This window comes from Maylandia zebra, linkage group LG3, assembly GCF_041146795.1.
Source record: "Maylandia zebra isolate NMK-2024a linkage group LG3, Mzebra_GT3a, whole genome shotgun sequence".
NCBI classification, from domain to species: domain Eukaryota; kingdom Metazoa; phylum Chordata; class Actinopteri; order Cichliformes; family Cichlidae; genus Maylandia; species Maylandia zebra.
The window spans coordinates 9,022,764-9,047,856 of NC_135169.1; the positions used below are offsets into that span (position 1 = coordinate 9,022,764).

At 41.4% G+C, this 25,093-nt stretch overlaps 2 protein-coding genes and 1 long non-coding RNA gene across 3 annotated transcripts in view; 2 read left to right on the forward strand and 1 right to left on the reverse strand.

The window, feature by feature from the left end:
• Nucleotides 1-4,697, forward strand: part of LOC143416776 (ribonuclease inhibitor-like) — a 6,441-nt gene extending 1,744 nt beyond the window's left edge. The window contains exons 2-3 of the mRNA XM_076882349.1: nt 3,473-3,646; nt 4,160-4,697. Coding sequence (XP_076738464.1) covers nt 3,473-3,646; nt 4,160-4,175 — 190 coding nt within the window. The 3' untranslated portion in view covers nt 4,176-4,697. The remainder of the gene's footprint in view (nt 1-3,472; nt 3,647-4,159) is intronic.
• Nucleotides 1-24,841, forward strand: part of LOC101484139 (uncharacterized) — a 73,932-nt gene extending 49,091 nt beyond the window's left edge. The window contains exons 10-12 of the mRNA XM_076882284.1: nt 15,468-16,551; nt 18,586-20,115; nt 21,423-24,841. Of these exons, the coding sequence (XP_076738399.1) occupies nt 15,470-16,551; nt 18,586-20,115; nt 21,423-23,313 (4,503 nt within the window). The 5' untranslated portion in view covers nt 15,468-15,469 and the 3' untranslated portion in view covers nt 23,314-24,841. The remainder of the gene's footprint in view (nt 1-15,467; nt 16,552-18,585; nt 20,116-21,422) is intronic.
• Nucleotides 7,989-9,254, reverse strand: LOC143416949 (uncharacterized). The gene is made up of 2 exons (XR_013097185.1): nt 9,141-9,254; nt 7,989-8,680 (listed from the first exon to the last, which is right to left on the reverse strand). It is a non-coding gene; the product is annotated as an uncharacterized LOC143416949 (long non-coding RNA).
• Nucleotides 24,842-25,093: the final 252 nt, after the last annotated feature.

The window sequence follows — 25,093 nt, forward strand, 5'->3', positions numbered from 1 at the left end:
CCAGTGTGTCTTTGTGTCAGTGTCGCGTCGTTAACGTCTGTTCACCCTCTTACCTTCCTGTGTGTTCTGTTTGCCTGCATGCCAGTTTAGTTATTTTCCAGTATAGTTAGTTTTCTGTTCAGTCACCCCTGCAATAAAGCTGGTTATTCTGGGTCCTTCCTCTCTGCCTGCCTGCACACAGCCGAACCATGACAATATTCATAACAGATTTGTTGATGATAACGGTGTCATTCTGAGTTAGACATACTTTTCGGAAAAATATTGTCTAAACTGTTCTCAAAGAGAATATAACAAATTTTGTGAACTGGTCCCACTGCCTCTGCTTCATTTGATTAAAAATGTTATGATATACAATAATTTCTCATCAGCGCTCCCAAATTTATTGCCAGGGAAATGTCAGCTGTTTGATGAAAATGCAATAATAGATTTAATAGTAGTTTCTTCAAAGACAAAATATGTCATAGTTACAACAGTATGGTTACATTGAGTAAATATCACATCCATTGTGCTAAATGGAGGAACGCTAAGCCTTCTCTTCCTGGTTTTAATAATGATTTTAAGATATTTTTTTTCTTTGCTAAAAAAGACAAAAAGCACATATCCCAAAAAAATTAACAAGAATAACTCCATCTGCTATTCTAAATTTTGACTTATGCTGAGGCTTATATATTGTTAAGTAATGCAGCTGCTTCACTTAGGCTCCTAGCAGGTTGCTGAGTAGACATCTGTGTAGTGGTTTGTTTGAAATCTACCACTTTTTCCTTCAGTTTCCTTGTCAAGAAACAACTTCCTGTTCAACTGAAATGCCTTTCTGTTCAACTGAAATGCCTTGGTTTTTCAGTAGTGTGTGTGAGAGCGTTTCAGTAATAACGTCCCTTACGGCACCTCATAGTTGGCCTCCTGAACTTGTTTTCTTTGTTTTGGACTCTGATGTTTGTTTTTTAATTTCATGCATTAAAGCTTAAGCACTCTTCATGTTTTTATGATAAATGTACAACTTTAATGTGAAAAATTCAGATTTTTTTTTCTCTTGTGTTTGTTTGAAGCTGCTTACAGTTGACTTAAATTGTTTGGAGTTTCCTTTTTCTAAACTTCTACATCTGAACCTTCTTCAGCTCTGAACAGATTATGAAATACTGAATGACTTCAAGCACACACTTTGTCTAAAAAACTTAAATCTTTCCTTCTTTATACCGATTGATGAGCTGTGGTTTGTCAGACATCAGCTGTGATTATCTGGCAGCAGCGCTGAAGTCCAACCCCTCTCATCTAAGAGAGCTGGACCTGAGTGAGAACAATGAGCTGCGGGATTCAGGAGTGAAGCATCTGTGTGGTTTTCTGGAGAGACCAGGATGTGGACTTGAAACTCTGAGGTCATTCAACATGTTTTACTTGTGCTGAGATGAATATGATGTGAAAGTTGTGCTGACACTAAACTGCAGACATAAGGCTGATACTGATCCACACTGAGGATCATCATGGTAACGTCTGTTTTCTTCTTCTCTGGTTTAGTCCATTGACTGCAGCAGAACAATGTTCACATTTCAAACCTTCAGAGAACAAGAAAAATCCTCCACTGGATAATTCACTGTGAAACTCTAAAACTCTTCATTCCACCTTAAAGTCTGAGTGACACTGAAATCCAAACCAAAATGGCAATTTGCTTTACAAACAGCAGTCCAACACAAACATACACACATCATCCAAAACACAATCCAAAATCCAAATCTCCTCCAATGCCAGCATGAATGATGGGAAAAGAGAAGGAGGAGCACTCTGATATTCAGGGTTAGAATGAGTTTCATAAGGCAGACTGTGACGATCAAAGCTGCATTAGAAAGCTTACATAACTTAATGAATGAGTGGACAGAGATCATCTGAAGCACTTCAAAGGCTTTAAATCAGCACATTTCTCTTTATTCTTTATCAACTCTGTTAGATTCTCTCAGTTTTCTGTGGAATGAAGTTAACAGCAGGCTAATAATATGCTGACCAATAAGTTTCTATTAAATGTTGTAATTTGTATATTAAAAAGTGCTTTGGCTTAGCACGGCTCAGCTTACAGTTAGAATACAGCTGCTGGATGTGATTACCATGTCATAGTTATCTACCAAACTGCTAACTGGGGAATTTCAGGCCACAAATCCATCCATCCATCCATTCGCTTCCGCTTATCCTTTTCAGGGTTGCGGGGGGCGCTGCAGCCTATCCCAGCTGTCACAGGGCGAGAGGCGGGGTACACCCTGGACAGGTCGCCAGTCTGTCGCAGGGCCAACACACAGGGACAGACAACCATTCGCACTCACATTCACTCACACATTCACACCTAGTGGCAATGTGGATTATCCAATTAACCTATCCCCACAAGCTGCATGTCTTTGGACAGTGGGAGGAAGCCGGAGTACCCGGAGAGAACCCACGCAAACACGGGGAGAACATGCAAACTCCACACAGAAAGACCCCGGCCTGATGGTAGAAATGAACTCAGGACCTTCTTGCTGTGCGGCAACAGTGCTAACCACCGTGCCACCGTGCTGCCTAGAGCCTGGGCTCTAGCTGTCATCGGGCAAGATGCGTGGTCCACCTACGCAGGGGAGCAGTCCATCACAGGGCCAACAGAGAGAGACAGAGAAGCACTCTCTCACATCCACACCTACAGCCAATTTAGAAGCACCAATGAACCTAAGCAGCATTTCATTGGACTGACGGGGAACATCCAACCTCCAAAGAAAGGCCAACAAGCTTCAACCTACAACCTTCTTGCTCTGCCACTTTTCGCCATTTCAGCCCAAATCCTGCATTTTCCTGTTTTTGACTACAGACCAGATACACTAGCACTTTCTCACCAGACACTGCCACCTAGTGGAGGAAGTCTTAGTTCCATTTGAAGCTTCAGATTACAGTTAGTTCTTTTCAAAAGAGGTGGAGGTGGTGGGGCCACAGCACCATCATCACTGAATGCCATAGGACACTTAACCTTTGTTTCCATATGCTGGGAACTTCCTGTTGTTCCAAGGAGGAGTGGAACATGTGTAAAAATCTCCCAGTCAGTTTCAGACAATCTCGGGTCAAGTCTAGAACAACTGTGTGCCCAGTTTGAGCTCTCTTCAGTACTGTGATCTGACAGACTCAGAGGGGCCATCACATCACATTTAGAAGCTCCCAAGATGGAGCCACAACACATGTCCAATACTTAGTCTGTCTTGTTGGACCGACTGGAAGAAATGATTCAAGGACTTAGTCACAGAACAGAGATTCAAAACTCCAAAATCCAACTGGCTGCATCAGGACATATAGTCTGAAACTCTGCACAGTTTCCTGTTAGAAGCTGTTTCCTGCTGGCTTCAGCTGTTTGGAGTTTCCATTTTCTAAACTTCTACATTCTGAACCTTCTTCAGCTCTGAACAGATTATGAAACACTGAATGATTTCAAGCACTTTGTCTAATAAACTTTCTTTAATTCTTTATGCAGATTGTGGAACTGTGGTTTGTCAAAGATAAGCTGTGATTATCTGGCAGCAGCGCTAAAGTCCAACCCCTCCCATCTGAGAGACCTGGACCTGAGAGGAAACAACCTGAAGGATCCAGACGTGAAGCAGCTGTGTGATCTTAAGGAGAGTCCAGACTACAGATTGGAGACTCTGAGGTCAGTAGAGTGATGGAGTGAGTGGGTGGTGCTGTCAGCAGTATTGTACTAAACACAGTCAGTATGAAAGAAAGATGCAGTGTTTCCTGTAAAGCTGCAGCTTCTCAGTGAAGCTGTGGGAGGAGAATGGTGACAGCCTTCAGGATTGGACACAAACACTTCCTGTTTCTGCCTTTTGTGCAGAGAAGATGTTTGGCTGGTATTCCTCCAGTTAACAGCTGGAACCGTCCATCTGGATTGTTGGGGTTCCTACAGAGCTCAGAGTGGACACACCAAGGTTCTTCTAATGAATGAAAGTCCAAACTCAAACTAGGAGTCAAAAACATTTTCATCAACTTCAATAAAAATCCAAAGATTAGAGAAAGTGAAGCAACAATGAGTCCTAGTACAGTCCCAGCACTGACGTCCCTGCTGCTCTTTATACTGGATGTGCTGCATCACTGACTGACAGCTGAGGAAGAGTCTCTGGAAACACTCGTTTATCTCCTCTGCTCTTCTTTCTTCTCTCTGCAGGTGGAGCTGGTTGTAAATAGGATGGTGTGTGTGCTGAAAGAGGATGAGCTGTGTCCTGATGATCCAGAATGGATGAAGCAGCAGCAGCTTGTGTGTAGAGACGCTCTGACTGGGCCATGTTACTGGGAGGAGGAGAGGAGAGCTTCATCCAGCAGTGATTGAAAGAGGAATGAAGTGCAGATGACTGTCAGTGCTGCAGAGTGAACTGCTCTGAGAACAGCTCCACTGTCAGACACAATGTAGACTCCAGCATCAGCCCTGTGTGTCCCTCTGGATCTGACAGGATCATCAGTGTATCTGGACTGCTCTGCTGCTGCTCTGTCCTTCTACAGTCTCTGCACAGTCTCTGTGTGACACTGGCTTCAGACCCTCCTGGATCAAACTCACCTGGCAAGGCTTTCAAACACCTTTGAATAATAAACATCATGTTTTATAAGATAAATATCATGTTTTCATGTGTCTGTGCAGTTTGAGCCTTAGTGGATGAATCAGTGCTTAATTTTTAATGTGGCTACTAATGATCAATAAATGTGTTGACTGGAATCAAATGAATGACTTGGACTGTATCTGTTCCTGCTTTTCTCTCTTATGGATCTGATCCAGACCTTTTCCCGCCTTTAAAGCAACCTCAGAAATACCTGGAAACACGGATCGGAGAAGTGAGGTGAGATGAAGAACAGCTGGGAGAAAAGACACAACACGAGCTTCTCGTCTGTGACTGAAACCTTTGACTCATTTTTAATCTTTGCTGTTTAACTGGGCAGTGAGGCGGCCTTTAACACAGGAGACTCACATTTGACCTTTAAATGAACCCGTGATCTTTGCTCCAGCACCACTCTGTCCACAAACAGCTTGTGATTGATTAACTGAACTGATCAATAGTCCTGAAGTTTCACAGACTTGATGCTGCACTCTGATTAAAAAGAGCTTTTATTTTGTCAAGCAGGGTATAGGTCACTTCCTGTCACTCCTAGCGTGACATTAAGACACATCAAAAATGTCCTGAACAGTGAAATAAGTCAAAATGCGCTCAGTGATCAGATGAAGACAAAAACAACAATGAAGGTGATCCCTGCAGTTCCTCTGACATCCAGCAGAGGCAGCAGTGACTCAGTCCCCATAGACTCAAACTGGTTTGGTCTCTACAGATAATTTCTCCCTTCATGTGTTTTGTATTAATGAGGAGGTCAAAGTCACATGACCTCATTGTTGCTTCCTGCTTAGAGCACACTGGACTCCCCAGGTGTGTGTTTGTGACATCATCACAACCACAGTGTGTGTGTGTGCGCTGTTGTTAGGATTTGGGACTGAAAGTCATGGACGGGGATTGTGGAGACCGGCCTTCTGGGACATGTATTTGTAAGAGATTCTCTTTCAGGAGGAGAACATTTCAAAATGTGAATTTCTCGTGTTTGCAGCATGAAATGTGCTGTAAAGTGTTGTAAACTGGTTTTGGACTGTACTTCATGTAATGCCAGTTTGTACCAGAAGAGGAAGCAGTGAGTCAGTGTAACCTTTATTTAATTAGGCAAAGACCACATTCGTATTCACAGTGGCAGCAAAGAATCTTAAAGCGCTGCTTTCACATCCCTGCATATGTTTCCTGTTGCCCAATCTATTCTCCCTTATCTGATCATCAACATCCTGTACACAAAACTGTCGCTGTTGCAAGTGCCTCTGACCTAAAGTCACCTTTCACAAGAAAATCACAAGAAAATCATTATAAGCGCCTATTCTACTAAAAGAGAGAAAACAACCATTTTAATCAATTAAGTTTAAACATATAAGCAATTACTCATGCGTAAATTTTATCATAGCCAAAAGCTGCCTAAAAACAACTCCTGTGTGTTTGTCACAGGCTGGGTCTCTGACCCAGCGCTCTGAGTTCATTTTCTATTTGTCTCATTTTAGATATGTGATTAGTTTGTGTCATTCCTATTTAGCTTTAGTTAAGGAAAGGCAGTTATTATTTATTGTTTCCTTGGTTTCTATGTTTGAGTTCTTGTATCGTTCATCACGTGTTAGGTCTGTTAAGCTTGTGTTGTCATATCTAGTTTCAGTGTTTCCTGTTTTATTTTGAAGGAGTCGTGTGTTCTTTGTTCATTGTATTTAGTTTCACTTCCCCTGTCCTGTCATTAGGCTCATGTCAGTCAGCTGTTCCTCCATGTGCTCCCACTTCCCCTAATCACCTCCTGTGTATTTAAGTCCTGTGTTTTCAGTGTGTCATTGTCAGATCGTCTGCTTTGTTTGCAAGTCAAGAAGTTCAAGTCTCCTCATGTCAAGTCTCCTCATGTCAAGTCTCCTCATGTCAAGTCTCCTCATGTCAAGTCTCCTCATGTCAAGTCTCCTCATGTCAAGTCCATGTTCCTGTAGGTTTTTAAGTTAATTTGGCTCACCCAGTTTAGTTTATTGTTAGCCTTGCATTTTGCCTTTTGTTTACAGTTATTTTGCCAGCCTCAATAAACGGCTCGTTTTCTGTTATTCAAGTCATGTTTCACATTTTGTTTCCGTCTGCATTTGGGTCCACCCTTCGCTCTACACACAGTCAGCCCTGCTGATTGTGACAGTGTTAACACTAACTTCATTTTAAAACTCACATTTCCTGTGTCATAACCTGTTTTTGATATAGCATTTTTATTTCATTTTGCTCCTTTTCATTATACTTTATCAGACTTAACCAAAATATATGCTTTCCTTCCTTAGGTCCTTCTTTAAAGCAAGAAACTCCTATTCAGTTCCTCTTTCCTGTCACTTGTTGCTAGACCAGCTCAAATTCACTTATAAGCTAAATGAATGTCAGGCCTTTGGCCTTGCAAGTTTATAGATCCTATGTGTTTGTAAGCATGTGCGGCCTTCTATGCTCTAAGTCTCTTACACAATAGATTGTCTGGACATTGCGCCAAACAAAGCTTAAGACCCTCTGTAGACCAAGCAACAACTCTAAATGAGCACAATCGCAATGTGTATACAAAATTATTTTTACGTATATAATCTTCAATGTTATTCATTTGGGTCAGCGACACTTGTAACATTCTCATAACAAGCTCTCTCCTCTACCCTAGAAATAAATCTATGTAATATCTGTATGTGTAAGCCTACATTATAACCACTTCTTCTAGAAATCAAAAAGAAATCAAACATTTTCTACTCCTACAATCTTCACTAGTTTTCCTCAAAGCATATCTTTTATTCCCACAGTTTCCCTTTAAGTTTTGTAAACAGCTTCTTATGAACACCAGAATTTTATCTTCTAAACAGGATTCAGTTCACTTTAATCCTTTAACCTTAACATAAAAATAACAATTTCTGCCTCAGTTTTACCATATCTAAATTATCAAAACCCCCAAAAGTTATAACATAATCCTAAAACCCATTAAACCTTAAATCCCTCTCTTTGACACATCTCATGCGTCAAACTCAAAATGCTTCACCCAAGCTTAGGAAATTAAAAGAAAAAGTTTAGTCACATCATCTCTCAAAACAGCTCAGCCATCCTCCTCTCAGGTATATCTGCTCCGACCCTGCAAACCTGTGTTTAAGGAATGAAATCAATTTAAAGGATTAAATTCGGCATCTCTCTGCCGTTCTCTTTACCACTACACTCTCTGTCTCGGCAGTGTCTTATTCTAAGTGGGCGACATGTTCACTTACCTGTGTGTGAGAGAACTCCCTCAGTGTCCGTGTAGCACTGGTGTAGCACAAGTAGTGGCCTTGTTAGACCTGCTAGTGCTACTTCGTGCCTTCTTTGCATGTGGTATAGGCAGTGTAGTTACCTTTAACCACAGTCTGAGGACAGATGGGAAATATACAAAACATTCCACCACAAAAGAAGATTTCAAAGATTTTAATAGATTAGTTTAAGAATTTGAGCAAACAACAGAAATAAGTGTGTGATAACAACATCTCACTCCTCAGAATTATGTAAGAAGGCTTCATTTCATAATGACAGTAAAGCAAATACAGACAGATGTGTAGAGAAAATAATCACATAAAAATAATAACTGTGCTAATAAGAAAACCCTCCTGATGTCCATAAATACGGTGAAATCAAAGGTTCCTAAAGTTATAAAGTAACATGTCAGGTAAAGTTCTTCATGTTTGTACTTGAACTTGAGTAAATGTGTTGATCTAGTTTCCAACAGTTGCAGCAAACACATGGAGCAACACAACGAGAACACACAGTGAGGTGAAGTGAGTGAAGTGGATCAGGTTTTCACCACTGCAAAACACACCCACACATGTCGGGGAAGTGGGAGGAGCGGTTGGAGGAGCAGTGGGAGGAGCGGTGGGAGGAGCAGTGGGAGGAGCGGTGGGAGGAGCAGTGGTAGAAGCAGTGGGAGGAGCAGTGGTTTGTAATGAACTGTCTGGGGAGGGGAAGGTAACTGTGTCGCTGATCCATTGCTGGTACTGGGACACAGGAGTGTAGGTTGTAGGACGTGCAGAGCATCCAACAAAAATGAAAACTCCACTCTGCAGCCAGACGGATCCACTCTGAGTCCTCAGTGGTGCCCCAACACTAAACTGTGGAAAGACAGTGATGAAAGTTATCAGGACAGATGTGTAACTGTTAGAGGTCGACCTTTGTCACCCACTAAAGTTTGAACTTTGTTGGTAGTTTTGTTACAAACTGCTGAAATAAATTAAGTAATAAATAAATTGATCGTCCCAGTATAACACAGTCAGTAACACTTCATGGATATCAGTCTGTCCACTTAGGAAACATGAACCACTGTGAATCCACTTCAGCTGCTTTGGTGCAATGAAAGTGACGATTCCACAGACAGAAAGTTTCAGGCAGCTCGTTTAAAGGAATCAGTTTCATCAAATAAATTAGAGGCTTTAGAAAAAACAACCTTTGATAAACATGAATATTAATATTTATGGTCCATTACAGCAAAACAAGTAAACCAAAGTGTGACTAAAGGTGAGATTATCTCAGTGACTGTCAACAACAGATTATAAGAAATAAACTTGTGCTCACCAAACATGAAGCTGTCTCTCCAGTACAGATGATGCTGTCTGGGACCCGTGGATAGCTGGCTTTGCACTCACTGTTTCCCACTATTGGTACGTTTGCCTCCTGCAGGTTATTTCTGGAGTCTAGTTGGAGAGAATTTAAACATCAGGCTTTTCTAAAGAGTCCAACACAATACTGCAAAGTAAAAAAAAATAAAATATTTTATGTCTGTGAAGGTTCTCAGTCATCCAGGTCATCGTAGTCAAAGGAGCTTGCAAAGAAAAGCGTCTGGACTTCTTTAAGTTGCTTGAAGACGTTTCACCTCTCATCCGAGAAGCTTCTTCAGTTCTAAGGTCAAATGGTGGAGAGTCCCAGATATAAACCTAGTGGGAGTTTCCCCCCACAGAGGGACAAAAGGACCCCCTGATGATCCTCTAATCACCTGAGCCAAGGTGTGAAACTGGGTGTGGGTCCCAATCAGCCAGAGTTTCGGGTGGGTTCATTGTGAAACCTGGCCCCACCTTGTCATGCGAAAATATTTTATGATTTACTCGTGTAACCGATGGCCCAGCTGCTGGTCTCACTGTTGAAGGTGCTGTTTTGTGAGGCTAAGCAGATCGGCCGAATGTAGTCTGTGAAATTGACAGGAGCCGACAGCTTCAGAAGACAAATGTCGTTCTCACAAGTCGACGAGTTGAATCCAGGATGGCAGGTGATGTTTACCACTGTGCGATTCACTTCATTTGGGTTTGGACCTGAGTGGCTGTTGCGGCCCAGATAGACCACCCTGCTACTGAAATCCCTTCACACTTGATTGGCTGGAATCTAAAGTGTGTCACAGCTCAGGGAAAAGAAAAGCACTGAAATAAAGCACCGAAATGTGCGCTGCTTTTCGGTCTGGTTACTACCGTTTATGTCAGAACCACCTAACCCAATTCTAACAGAGGAACACGGGTGATGTAGCAGAGACTTGTCCTTCATTAGACTGTGACACTGTGTAACAACTAAAACACACTTCAGTGTTTAAATTCAGTTTGTGAACTCAAACGTGCAGCTGCCACATTCTGAACAGCAGCAGCTGTCAAACTGCTCTCTATGTTTGCAGCTACAGCTTTTAAATGGCTGCTATAAATGTTCATTTTCAGATCTCTGATTGGAGGAGAAGGCAGCGCTCAGTCAGTCATATTGTGATGAAAGAAACATGAAACAGCCCTTTAACATGAGCACTCACTCAGAACCTCAAGCACAAAGATCAGCTTAACAGAGAAAGCCTGCTTAAGAGAGAAAGCCTGCTGTGTGTTTCCTCCACAAAGGAAGTATGTCCACTTGTAACCAGTAACCATAGTTACTTCATAAGTTACACAGGTGACACAGACTCCACACTTCCTGCATCTCTTTCAAAGTAAAAGCGCTGCGTGCTTTTAGTGGTCTTATTGTGAAACATCTGCAGCAACATTGTGTGTAAGTGGTGATGTTGAACTCCAACCACTGAGCGGCTGGTTCACTTCAGTTTACACGGAGGTGTTCTAGTCTTACTGACCATCCTTTAAACTACGAGCCACATTCAACCATCGATCAGCCTCTCTCCTTTATTCTACACACATGCAGGTCTGTGGACTGTGAGAGGAAGCTGGAGAACCCGGGAGAACCCACACGGACAAGAGGGGAACCAACTGGGGTTCAGACCAGGAAACAGAGACGGGAAGAACATGACTCCACCTTCCATCTACTCACCTGCAGGAACAGTCAGTGCAGACAGCAGCAGCACACACACACCTGCAACAGGACAGAAGTCACTGAGGGTCACTAAAGGTCAGAGGTCATGATGAGGACAGACAGGTGTAGGAACATCAGCTCACCTGCAGCAGTCAGCAGAAACAGGCCTGACACTGAAGAACACACTGGCTGTGTCCCAGTTCAGGGTCTGCACGCTTGAAGTACGCATTTCAAGTGCGGTTATGTCACCGCCACGCAACGACGGCTGTCCCAATTCGAAGTATACTTCAAATGCATACTCCAAATGCGCCGTCGATTTCCCCAAATATCAAGCGTGGTCCGGTGCACGCTTCGTGGTCCCATATATCCCACAATTCATAGCGCGGCGGTGGGTGTGGATAATTTTGCCGCAAAATACGGCAGAAGGGAGCGGCCGAAGAGGTTTTTTTCCCAAATTTTATTGAACTTATAAAGCGAACAGTCAGTCATTCCAGTTCAGTTTGTACAGTAGATATACAAGGCAAATAAGGGTAACAATATACAGTGCAATGAAATAAGAAGGATAAATAAATAAAGGATAAAAAAAGAAAAAAAAGGGGGGAATGTGACAGACTTCATAACAACTTTGTACTTGAAAGTTGTGACAGCTCATTCGTTAAACATTTCTGGATGAACTTCAATCAATGATAAACCTTTTTTATTGGAAGTTAGTTTAAGAGAGTTTAAGTAATATTCAATTTCAATCAAAAACAAATTAAATGATGGGGTTGAGTTTTGAAATTATATATATATATATATCACTGGGTCCTAAGGCTAGACCCCCTATGCTAAGCAAGCCTACCGCAGACATGAGCGAGACAGATAAATATGAAGGCATGCCGGCTTACCCATGCCCACATACAGAGTGTGTCTGTGGATTCCAACAAAGCTCTTTCACTTGTGTACTTCATGTACTTCATGTACTTGTGTGTTTGTGACAGTGGAACAACATACAACATATATATATATATATATATATATATATATATATATATATATATATATATATATATAAGCCGCTTGAGGAGGTACACCAGAGAGATAGAAGGCAGGAGAATAAACCAGCTGTTCTCCACAGAACCAGCAAAGGTGTACTCTCAGTGGCAAGGCAACAATAAGAGAACAGCACCACCAAGGCTGGAGACGGAACAATACTGGAAGAGCATATGGGAGAAGGACACAACCCATAACGGCAATGCTCAGTGGCTAGTGGATCTGAGGGCAGACCACAGCGACCTCCCTGAACAGGGTCCAGTAACCATCACAGTGGCAGATATCCAAGAAAGGGTCTCCAGTATGAAAAGTTGGACAGCACCAGGGCCCGACATGGTTCACGCCTACTGGCTAAAGAAGCTGACTGCACTCCACGAGCGCCTGGCAGCACAAATGAACCAGCTGCTAGTTAACGAGAGACACCCGGAATGGCTAACCGAAGGTCGGACGGTCCTGATCCCCAAGAACCCTAAGAAGGGACCGGATGTGGAGGGTGAAGGTAACGGTGGTCCCCGTGGTAATCGGAGAACTAGGTGCGGTGACTCCCAAGCTAGGCGAGTGGCTCCAGCAGATCCCGGGAACAACATCGGAGATCTCTGTCCAGAAGAGCGCAGTCCTGGGAACAGCTAAGATACTGCGCAGGACCCTCAAGCTCCCAGACCTCTGGTAGAGGACCCGAGCTTGAAGGATAAACCGCCCGCAGGGGCGTGCTGGGTGTTTTTTTTTTTTTCTTTATATATATATATATATATCATAATAATCTGACAATACTATAAAATTGGCCATACTATATTTACATTACCACAGTGAGATGACTTTAGTCTCATGACCAACATTAATTGTTATTTACTAACTAATCTTAAATGACTGTTCAGCACAGACATGAAGCCCAACAATCATGTTTTACAGTCCCGTGGTCTCAGCCTCAGATACTCAACTAATCAAAGTGATGTCATGACAAAAATGAATGACTAACAAAACATTTTTCTCCTTCATTTCTGTCACACAAAGCTGTATGTAACGTGTCTCGCGGTTAGTATCATGGTTGCTAGGCAACCTGAACAGTGCGACGAAGCGTATACCGTCCCATTTCACGAGCCTCTCACTTCCGCACTTCTCGTACTTATAGTACTTATAGTACGTACCGTACGTAGTACGAGTTTTGCTTTTGTTATTTGAGTGACTGAATGAAGGAACTCTGCTTCCTAATCTTCTCACACTGGGTTTAATGACAGAAGATTTCTGTTTGTCCATTAAAGATCTTTGTTTTGACCTTTTAAAGGATTATGTGATGATCCAGAGCCTGGCTTGTCTCAAGGAGTCTCTCAGTGACCTGAGCAACACCTACACTACAGCTCTGCTGGCCTCTGTGTTCACTCTGCAGGAGACGTGGAGACCCGAGCTCACCTTCTGCAGCACTTGCAGTGAGGGAAGGTGAGCCATCCTTTAGCAGGACATCATTCAGGCTTTATTAGCATCACTGTGACTGTTATTGTTAGGTTTAATGTATGTGTTGTAGGTCGCCATTTAAAAAGCTAGAATGCTTCTGTTTGCTAGCTTCTAGTTCATGTTCTTATACATGTAATACATTTATTACCAACATTAGAGTTTATCCGCTGGTCATTCGACATGACGAATGACTTCTAAAGTCTTAATCCAGCTCCAGCTCAGGATGCTGTAGAGTCCCGTCAGTAACACTTTTGGTCTGCTAGTAAAATCTAGTTCTATTAATCTGCGCTCGATTACTCTTGAACCGGAACCGGATGCGAGTCCCAAAAAACTGAATTTTGGAACAGAAGTTGAATTCTAAAACTGAAACTAAATTGTTGTTAAAATCCTTTTGTAGAGGATAAAATACAGTTTCAAAGAAAATGAATTGATTTTCAACATATAAAATTCAATTTCAATTTAGTGACGATCATTTTCAAACCAATACATACATACAGTCTCAGGTGCTGTCTGATGGGTATGGAGCTGCAGTCAGCAACAGTAATGGCCTTAAGTTGTTGGGTCAAGGATCGTCCAGTGTCTTGATGGAGATCTAACTGGATCCTCCAGCTCAGAGCTGGTGACTTTTTTCTTGGGTTTTCCACTTGGCTTTTTTGTTCCACAACTCTCAGGATCATTTAAGAAATTTCAGATGACCGTCTTACTGCGTCCCACCTCAGCAAAGATGTCGCACTGTGAGAGACCCTTCTTATGCAGTTCAACACCCCGACCACTTTCAAAAAGGGTCTTAATCACAGAACATGTCATATAAACTGAACAGTTGCAGTGTTTCCTGATTTCCAGTTTAGTTTTTAGCTTTAGTTGGAATATTCCTCCTCTGCCAGGCAGCCTCAGGCTGAGATTCACCCTGTCACATGTTTTTTGGGTTTTTTGCACGAATGCATGGTTCCATCTCTCAGACTCATGCAGTCCCAAATCATCACACCCTGCTTCACTGTCAGGATTCTGCATGTGACACTCTCGGACAGGTTCAATTCTATTATGCTATTATGCTGGAACTTTTCTAAGACAATCAAATTTGGACTCCAGTTTGCTCCAATTATTCATCAGAGTTCTTTAGGAACGTTTCAGTCTGCATTTTTGTCCTAAAGAGCAAACAACGTTTTTATTTCGTGGACACTGTCCTTCACTCTGAGGGACGTTCATTTTCACTGACAGCCCCTGGATGGTCTGGATCCCTGCTGTGTGTGGATTCATGTTAAAATATCACCACGACTCTGATTTCTGATGCAGCTGCTTTTATTTGGTCAGATTTTCCATCATGTCACAGTCTGACGTTTTAATTTATCTCTTAATTATTTTTCATGTGACTAATTAATGCAGACAAAGCTCTGAATTTCAGTATGAGTGTCTAGTGTTTATTTTGGACTGTGCTCATGATATCAGGCTAACACAGGAGTACCCAGTTTAGTTTCATTTTGTGTTTCTACTTTTCTTTTCAATATAGGCCGTGTTAAGCTGTTCTTGAATGTTCATGAGAAAAAAAGCCTCAAGCTGTGAACTCAGTGATGATGAAATTACTGTGATGTTGTGAAGGATTTGACATGTAGCTGATATCAGTACAGAAGTGTACTCACTTCTGTTCCTGAGCCCAGAGCCTCATGTCAGAGATAAAGATCACAGATGCAGGAACAAACTGCAAGTCTCAGTGGGCGGAGTCAGAACTCCCCTTTGTTCATTCCTCTTAACTCGTTCCTCTGAGCACGTTCAAACTTCTATCCACTTTGTTTTTCTTGAAGGTGGAGGTTTGAATCCAGGAGTTCATTCTGAGCTGCTGTAGTTTTCATGCTGATCAGCTTCCCAGTGAACCTTTTTAACCTGTGAGGGTTTCATGGTCTGTTTTCTAAAGAGTTAATTTGTTCTACTCAAACGAGGAAGTGCTTGGAGACGATGTGGTCAGTGTGTCAGTAGAAACTAAAAAGAAGAAGAGCCTGTTTCTGACCGCTCAGTCTTGGTGAAGACTTCATAGAGAAGGTACAGTCGCATTTTTTCAGTTTCATTTTTGCTTTTTTGTATATTGAACTCTGATAATGATAAATGAGGATTACATTGACTTTACACTGTGCTAATATTAGCTCTGCTTGTATGTTGCAGTCATGGCTGCGGCGTTGGCTCTGGTGTCCGAGGACAGTCTTCTTTGTCCCGTCTGTCTGAGTGTGTTCACTAAACCTGTGTCGATTCCCTGTGGACACAACTTCTGTATGAACTGTATCACAGAGTACTGGAGCACCCTGTCTGTACTCCAATGTCCACTGTGCAAAGAGACGTTTTACACCAGGCCGTTGCTTCGGGTTAACCCTGTCATTGATGAAATGGCAGAAAAGGTTAAAAAATCTCTTCAAGAAATGTTGTTGAGTTCAGCTGAACGAGCAGGACATGAAGACGTGCTCTGCAGCATCTGTGCAGGGTCAAAGGTCAAAGCCCTGAAGTCCTGTTTAATGTGTTTACTGTCCTACTGTCAAACACATCTGGAGCCTCATCAGAGGATTTCAGCTTTGAAGAAACACAAGCTGATCGATCCAGTTAAGAACCTGGAGAGCAGAATATGTCGGGATCACGGTGAGCCTTTGGAGCTGATCTGCAGACTGGATCAAAGGTTTCTGTGTCGGTCCTGTAAATGCAGTGACCATAAAACACATGAAACAGTGAGTCTGGAGGACGAGGCTGAAATGAGGAAATCCCAGCTGAGATTAGAAAATAACAGCATGGATCAGATGATCCAGGAGCGTGAGCAGAAAATCCAGGAGCTTCAACAGTCAGTGAAGACCAGCAGAAGTAAAGCTGAGGAGGCGTTATCGTACAGCAGGAAGGTGATGACCGCTTTGGTGCAGCACATAAAGACAGAGTTCACCAGACTGTCTGAGGCGATCGAGATGAAGCAGGAAATAAATGAGACGGAGGCAGAAAGCTTTATTGATGAGCTGCAGGCAGAGATTACACACATGAAGAAGAAGAAGCTGCAGTTTCATGAAGCTTCGCTCATCAGAGACCCCTTCAGCTTCCTGGAGAACGTCCTCCCTCTTACCTACAATAAGCCCCAGCTGCAGGACTGGTCTGCTGTGACTGTAACCAGTGACCAGTTTATGATTCAGGAGACCCTGGCCGAGCTGGAGACAAAAGTCAGAGAAGAAGTCAGCATGCTGTGTAATATCAACTTCAGATGTGGGAAACAACAGAGGTATGATCTGAATGTTTTGATGACTTGATCCAGATACGGGTTCTCCTCGAAACACAGTGAGGTCACGCAATCAAAATCAGTCAGTTCCTTCATCTCGACACCCCTTTTTGTACATGAACTTTTGTTTATTTCATAAAAATAAAGAATAGTTTATCTCATATCTGAAAAATCAGTAGTAAACTTTATAAGTATTATACATGGGGTGGCTGTAGCTCAGGAGGTAAAGCAGGTCATCTACTGATCAGAAGGTTAGTGGTTCAATCCCTGGCTCCTCTAGTCTGCATGTCTAGTATCCTTGGGCAAGATACAAACCTCAAATTGTACTCCGATGCATCCATCAGAGTAAGATGTGTAGGAAGCTCTAAGACAGTGCTTGTGAGAATGGCTGTGATTGGGTGAATGTGGCATGTTGTATAGAGCACTTTGAGTACTCCGGGAGAGTAGAAAAGTGCTTTCAGTCCTTTCACCATAAAGAGGTATTACATAATAAAGGGACTGTAGAGAATTCTTGTGTTTGTCTGTTAGAGAAGGAGCTCCGCTGGCTGGTTATTAAATAGTGCAGAGGGTGGTCAGGTTTATGGACTGGTTCTTATACAGCGCTTTTCTACTTGACCACTCTCTTTCACCCATTTATACAAGCTTTGTTGTTTTTGCTACCTAAGAGCTCACTCTGATTGTAACATCGAAGAGAAACCTGCGGTTCAGCATCTTGCCCGAGGATGCTTTTGGAAGTCCAAATCCTTCTCAGAATTATAATCCAACACATCAATTAAAATCATGATGAGGAGGAGGAATAGAGTCAAATCCAAGTCCAACATGGACGATTTCCGGTGCTGCTGCTGAAATTTCCAACAGTGAACTTCTGGAATCCTTTGAACTGCCCTTCTCGCGGGACACTGGAGACTGACCCAGAATGCCTCCAGATATCCCAATTTACTTTTTAACTTTCAACTCCCCGCACCTCCCTCTCTCTTATATCTAGTCAAACAATCAGGTGTTTAAATAAGATTTACTGACCTTTAGCCCGTCCTTATTATCCTCTCCATCTCTAAGGCAAAGGTTATTCAGCTCACATTTCATTAGCACATTAACATGAGTCCTTTTAATCCAAATACTTTTCTCTTTAAAACTCAATACGTTCAATACAGGCCCCTTTTTTACTAAATCATACACTTTAAATGTTGCACATTCAGAGATCTCCGGTGTGCTGTCTCATTCACACACACACGCTCAAAGTCACTCTCAAATAATTTTTACACAGGCTTTCAGCTTGCCTGAGTTAGACCTGCTGTAATTGCCCAACTTTCTGTGAATGGTACTCGTGGACAATAATCAATGGTCATGGCAATCATAAACTGACCTCCCAGCCCATTGTTTCTTCAGCAGTGCTGGTTTCAGTCATTATGCAAATGTACTGTTTATAAGATTTGGGGAAAGCTTCAGTCAGCTGAGACTGAAGAAGTCACTTGGACGAGTGACGAAACGTTTCTGTCCAGATGAACAGAATCAATCTACGGGTGATAAATCCATATTTGAATATCAGTTTCTTTTTGAGAGTAGAAGATGACTGATCTCTAACTCAGTTCCTGTGACCTTAAATTGATTATTTATTGATTGATTCCTAACAGACGCAGAGGAGTTTTGATTTATTTTTTTTATCTGTTTATTTGAAGGTCAACCATGTTTTCGTATTTTATTCAATTTTATTATTGAAGCTTCCCTGTGATATACCTGTTCATTTTATATTCCTTCTCACATGAATTATATACATTATTATTATTATTATTAAACTTAGTAAGACGTCTGGCTTCATCTGATTTCTGTATTTTGATCACATAAATGTTGAGTTTTGTCACCATACATGTTTGTGTCTTCAGGTTTTATCTCATTTAAACGTCATAGTGTTTGTAAAAGTAAAGTCTGAGCTGTACAGCAGCTGCATCAGTACAGATAACATGATAATCACAGACAGCAGTACTCATAAAGACTTCTGCATTCACTCTGCCCTCTGATTGAAACTCTGCTTTGGTGCAGGACGAGTAACGTCTCAAAATACAAGGACATCATCTCCAGAAGTGATCTGATCAGTTCAGGACCTCCTGCTGTCTACCAGCTGAGAGCAAAGAAACAGAAGTTTGGAACAAGAATGACTGTTGGAGAAAAAAAACAAGACAAGCCAAACAGAACCATCTTACTGGTGGGAGAAACAGGAGCAGGAAAATCCACACTGATCAACGCTCTGCTCAACTACACCATGGGAGTGAAGTGGGAGGATGAAGTCTGGTTTACGATTGTAGAGGAGAAGAAGAAGAAAACTCAAACAGAAGGACAGACAGAAAGTCAGACAGAAGGACAGACAGAAAGTCAAACAGAAGGACAGACAGAAAGTCAGACATCAGATGTGATGGTGTACGAGATCTTTGGTTTTGAAGATGAAACTCTGCCCTACTCTCTGACCATCATCGATACTCCTGGTTATGGAGACACCAGAGGGATCGAACATGATGACATCATCAGTCACAGATTGTTGGACTTGTTTGGATCAGATGATGGAGTCCATGAAGTTCATGCAGTGGGTCTGGTGATGAAGGCGAGTGAAAATCGACTGGGTGACCGACTGCTGTATGTCTTTGATTCAGTGATGTCTCTGTTTGGAAAAAACTTGGAGAAAAACATTGTAGCTCTGATCACACACTCAGATGGAAGCAGACCTAAAAACCCTCTTCAAGCTCTTGAAGATTGGAATATTAAATGTGCCAAAAAAGGGAAGAATCAGCCAGTTTACTTCCTGTTTAATAACTGCCAGCTTGAAGATGAGGAAGAAGAATTTCTGACACTAAATTTTGAAAGATCAGAGAGAGGAGTGAGAGAGTTCACAGCCTTCCTGAAAGAAAGTACACCTGTGCAGCCAGAGGCAACTCCTGAAGTGTTAAAGGAAAGAATCAGACTGACAGCCTGCATCCAAAACCTGCAAGAAAGAATCAGATTCACTGAAGTGAAACAGAGAGAGATGAAACAGACTCGGGAAGCTCTGCAGAAGAATGAAGTGGTCACTCCATGTGTTGTTTTTAAACATAAAGAACCTATCAGAGCAGAGACGTGTGGGCCGGGTTTGAAAGCAGCTGTCAGCTGTACAGTCTGTGAGGAGAACTGTCACTATCCTGGATGCACGGTGCCCTTAAATCACTGTGAGGTCTTTAGAGATGGTCTCTGCACGTCATGCACCAACAAGTGTCCTGCATCAGTGCATGTGAAAGGAAAGAGGAGATATGTGACCAGGATAAGGAGAGGTCAGAAAAATGAACCACCAGCAGAAGACAAGGATGTTTATTTACTTGGAAAGGAAATGAACCGACTGACAGCTGAGAAGGAAAAGTGGTTCAATGAGTCCTACCAACATGTTGTCAGACTGGAGCAGATCGCTCTGAAAGCTGATTCAGTGTCCACTGTTGTCCACTTGGACTTCCTGATTGAGAAGATGAAGCAGAAAGGAGACACAGAGAAGGTCCAGGAACTGGAGGAGATGAGAAGGAGAGAGGATAAAAGAAGCAAAGGAGCACAGAGGTATGTTAAAGTTACAGCAAAGTGACTGTTGGTTATAATTATTAATAAAAAATGTAGTTCATTTAAATTTTAATTATAACAATTATAATTAATTACTATTTTCTTTTCAAAGGTATATGATAAATAAGAGTGTAAACACTAATGTCACTGCTGAAACACATCAGTGAAAGTTTGTCCTGGGTTTATTTCACTCTCAGCATTCAAACTGTTTCCCCTCTCACACAACAATAATGAACTCTCTCTCTCTCTCTCTCTCTCTCTATATATATATATATATATATATATATAGAGAGAGAGAGAGAGAGAGAGAGAGAGAGACTCCATAAGAAAAAAAACGGATTCTCATGACTCACAAAGAAACTGGAATCAATCAGTGATTTGTGTGAAAACATGACAAAACTATAAAGAGGCATTAACATCTGGTTTAAATGAGGGAGAATTACACCAACCTTTTTATAGTGAACTAAAACTACAACTGTGTGCAAAAAGAAAAAATTACTCCAGCATCTTATTCCCAGATCATCATGGCCACTTCAACCATTTCCAGCTGGGAACCATGGCCTCAGATGGTGCTGATCCTTATCTGTGTCACTATAAAGAGAAGGTTACAGCTGGAGGTCATTGTTCAGTCAAGGACTAACTATTTCAGTTAATGGAAAATAAATGTTAAATAGAGTCTAACTGAAGCAGTAATGCCAATTTTTGTATCAAAATAAAAAATAAAATCAACTGAAATGATTTTGGGATGTTAACTTGTCTGTTAACTGCTGCTAAGTGCTTTGAGAAAGTGTCACTTACTGTGCTGTACTGTACTGTGACACCCGCTCTTGAAGGATTTAAATCTGCCCAGAATATCATGCCAATATTCTAATACTGACAATAAAAACTAACACTGTAGGAATCCAGGCCAGCAACAGCTATGATCCACCCAGCTGATGTCATGCCAGCCCAATTAAAGGTTGCGGTGAAAAAATATTTGTTCATCCTGTGAATTACAAATAAAGAAATAAAAACAGAAGCTGTCTTCTGTTTACGTGGGCAGTGTACAGTCAGCCTCCACTGTCACTTTTGTCTCAGGAATATATAAAGTATAATATAAAGTAACAGTGTGACCACGAATGCTTTGAGAGAGCAGACGGGAAAAAAAAGAATCTAATTGAAAAATAGAAAATAAAAGCTTTTATTCTATGTGATTTTTGATTCTGGCCAGAAAATGATCAGCTCAGTTTTCAGTGTACAAACTAACAACAGGAACATGTTCGTAATGTTTACGTTTGTACTGAAGACATTTTTGCTTTACTCTGCAGGATCAGTTTGATCTCATCACCACATGAAGACATCATCTCAAACAGTTTTCTCATCAGGTCAGGACCTCCTGCTGTCTACCAGCTGAGACCAAAGAAAGAAATGATTGGAACTCTGACAAGAATCACTGTTGGAGAAAAAAATCTAATCAAGACAAACAGAACCATCTTACTGGTGGGAGAAACAGGAGCAGGAAAATCTACACTGATCAACGCTCTGCTCAACTACACCATGGGAGTGAAGTGGGAGGATGGAGTCTGGTTTACGATGGTAGAGGAGAAGAAGAAGAAAACTCAAACAGAAGGACAGACAGAAAGTCAGACATCAGATGTGATCGTGTACGAGATCTTTGGTTTTGAAGATGAAACTCTGCCCTACTCTCTGACCATCATCGATACTCCTGGATATGGAGACACCAGAGGGACTGAACATGATGACATCATCAGTCACAGATTGTTGGACTTGTTTGGATCAGATGATGGAGTCCATGAAATTCATGCAGTGGGTCTGGTGATGAAGGCGAGTGATAATCGACTGAGTGACCGACTGCTGTATGTCTTTGATTCAGTGATGTCTCTGTTTGGAAAAAACTTGGAGAAAAACATCATAGCTCTGATCACACACTCAGATGGAAGCAGACCTGAAAACCCTCTTCAAGCTCTTGAAGCTGCACAAATTAAATGTGCCAAAAATAAGAAGAATCAGCCAGTTTACTTCCTCTTTAATAACTCACAGTATGAAAACCGAACAGAAGAAAACAAGTCTTCAAAACTTTCATGGGAACTCACACAGGAAAACATGAATCAATTGACAGACTTCATGGGAAACCCTAACCCTCAAACACTGATGAAAACAGCCGAAGTGTTAAATGAACGAATCAGACTGAAAGCCTGCATCCAAAACCTGAAAGAGAGAATTGAGCTGGGTGAACTGAAACAGACAGAAATCAGACAAAAGAGAGAAGCTCTGAAGAAACATGAAGAAAAACAAAGAGAAGAAAAGAAAAAGCTTGAAGAAGCTAAAAAAATCTACGAAACTCTAAAGAACCAAGGAGAACAGAAACGTGAAGAAGCTCTAAAAATACAACAAACTATAAAAGAACATGAAGCAGAGATGAAGAGGAATGAGAATTTCACTGTAGAAGTTGATGAAGTCTACAAAGAGAAAGAAGCCATTGATGGTGGGATGAGATTGTTGTTTTACAGAGGAGCTGTCTGCTGTACAGTCTGTGAGGAGAACTGTCACTATCCTGGATGCACAATGGCCTGGAACCCTGCACACTGTAAAGTCATGAAAGGAGGTCGCTGCACTGTTTGTACCAACAAGTGTCCTGCATCAGATCATGTGAAAGAAATGTTAAAATATGTGACCAAGACAAGGAGGGTAATGAAGACTGATGAAGAAATGAAAAAGCAGTATGAGAAGAATGTGTCAGAATATGAGATGAAAGCCAGAGAGTTAAAAACTGTTGCAGAGGAAGTGGATGAAACAAAGAAAACAGCAGCTGATTCATCACTAAACAAACAAGAAATGCAGCAGAAATATGAAAAGTATCAAAAAGAAAAAGAGAAGAAGTGTACCCTGTTAGAAAATCTTGAAAAGGAAATGAAACTGCTGACAGCAGAGAAGTCGCGGTTCCTGGACGAGTCCTACCAACATGTTGTCACACTGGAGCAGATCGCTCTGAAAGCTGATTCAGCATCCACTACTGTCCACTTGGACTTCCTGATTGAGAAGATGAAGGAGGAAGGAGACACAGAGAAGGTCAAGAAACTGGAGGAGATGAGAAGGAGAGTGGATGAAAAAAACAAAAAAGCAGCAAATTGGTACAAGTTTACTCAAACACCATCAGCTATCAGAAACATTGGGAGATCCTTGGTCTGGCGTAAGTGAAGCATGTAAAGAAGCATCATGCAGCTGTGTGAATGGCTTTTTTTCTGACACACTCTATGCTACATGTTCAGATGTACACAACATGGCTCTTTGTTGTTGTTGTTGTTGTTTTTGCTGACAGATGGCATATTACTTCTAAAAAAGCCTGTTATTGATTATTGATCAGCACTGACGTCTCTACTTAGAGATCAGTCAGTTTGTTTAGCAGTTCTTTGGTCCTAAGGAGAAGTTACTGTGGCTCACTGTTCGTTTTATGCATCTGACATCAAATCTGTACCAAATACAACATGTGGCTCTGTGTGCTTTGGTGATGCCTGCAGAAAAATGTCGATTGCTTCCAACATTATTTTCATCTCAAGAAAAAAAATGTTTCTCACATATTTTCCAAATATGTGGGAAATGTCATTGAATTTATATCATTTAAACATGACATGAAAATGATTGATCAGTAAAAATATGATGACCTTTCTATCAAAGTTCTCAGTAGTCAGTATAATCTTTTAATGATATAAGTTTGCATATGGTAGAATAGTGCATGTTGAGCTTTTGATGACTTAGGCTGTTGGGTGGTGATGATGGGTTTAAATTTTATTATTGTAATTTGATGATGATGGCCTCCTTCTAAGACGGGAACATCATGTATGCTTTCATATTTTATCCAGTCATTAAAAAAATCAAAATTCTCATTTATAAAGAATACTGTCCTGATTTTGTATTTTGAGGTAAGAGACAAACGACTGCAAAGTCCCCGTGATGATTTTATTTAAACACATGTATGTGGGAAGCCGAGCACGATCACCCAAAAAGCATCGATCTTCCCAGAACCATAAATGAGCAGTCGTATATATAACATAGTTGATGACGAGCATCATGCGTCACAGCAGATAGCTAACATGCATCAGTTCCAGTAATTCCGACCTCGGACACATTCAAAAAAGAACAGTTCCTTCTTCTGTTCCTCCGCAAGATGCTTCCTGTTATTTCACTTACTGCACTTCACTCATCTGTGGAACTAAACTGTCACATACGCAGGTAAAACAATTTTGCAGTTTCGAGCAAAACAAGTCTAGATACTGTGTATGTGTACAGGCAGCCTATGTGTGTCTTGACCTCAGTGCATGACCTATTCTGAGTCATCTGTTACCAGGCAAACTCCAATGCAGCAGGCTGCTGAGTGCACACAGGCCTGTATTCTGTTTACAGGTTATATGTGGTGTATTGTATTGTAAGCATGTATGCAATCCTTTCGTAGCTCGATGCATTTCTCAATTGATCGGGCGGACGTCGCGCTGCCCGAAGCTTCAGACCATCAACTGACCGAGCTTCAACTCTTTAATTAGCACAAAAATGCCATATGGATAACATGATTACAGTTGCACCTGCAATGAAAGATTATTATGTGATTATGCTCACACCTGAAATACAGACTTTAATGTAACATCAACAGCTTCAATAAATGCTCTGATGAAATGATAATGATAAACGATAAGTAATGCAATAGTAATGATAATGGTTATGAATAGTAACATTAAAATAATATTCTAATCTCCACAATACTTTGAATTATTGCTTTTTCTTTATTAATATACATGTATTTCACACAGGTATTTGTACTTATGTAACAGCACATGACAAGTATTACTACATAAACTCCACAGTCAGTTATTATGCAGAGCAGAGCTGCCAGCTGTGCTGTAAATGCAGTGAGGGCGCCCCCTGCTGTTTAACGATCAGTACAACAGTGTGTGAGAACAGCTCCCTGCTCCTCTGACGTCACTAT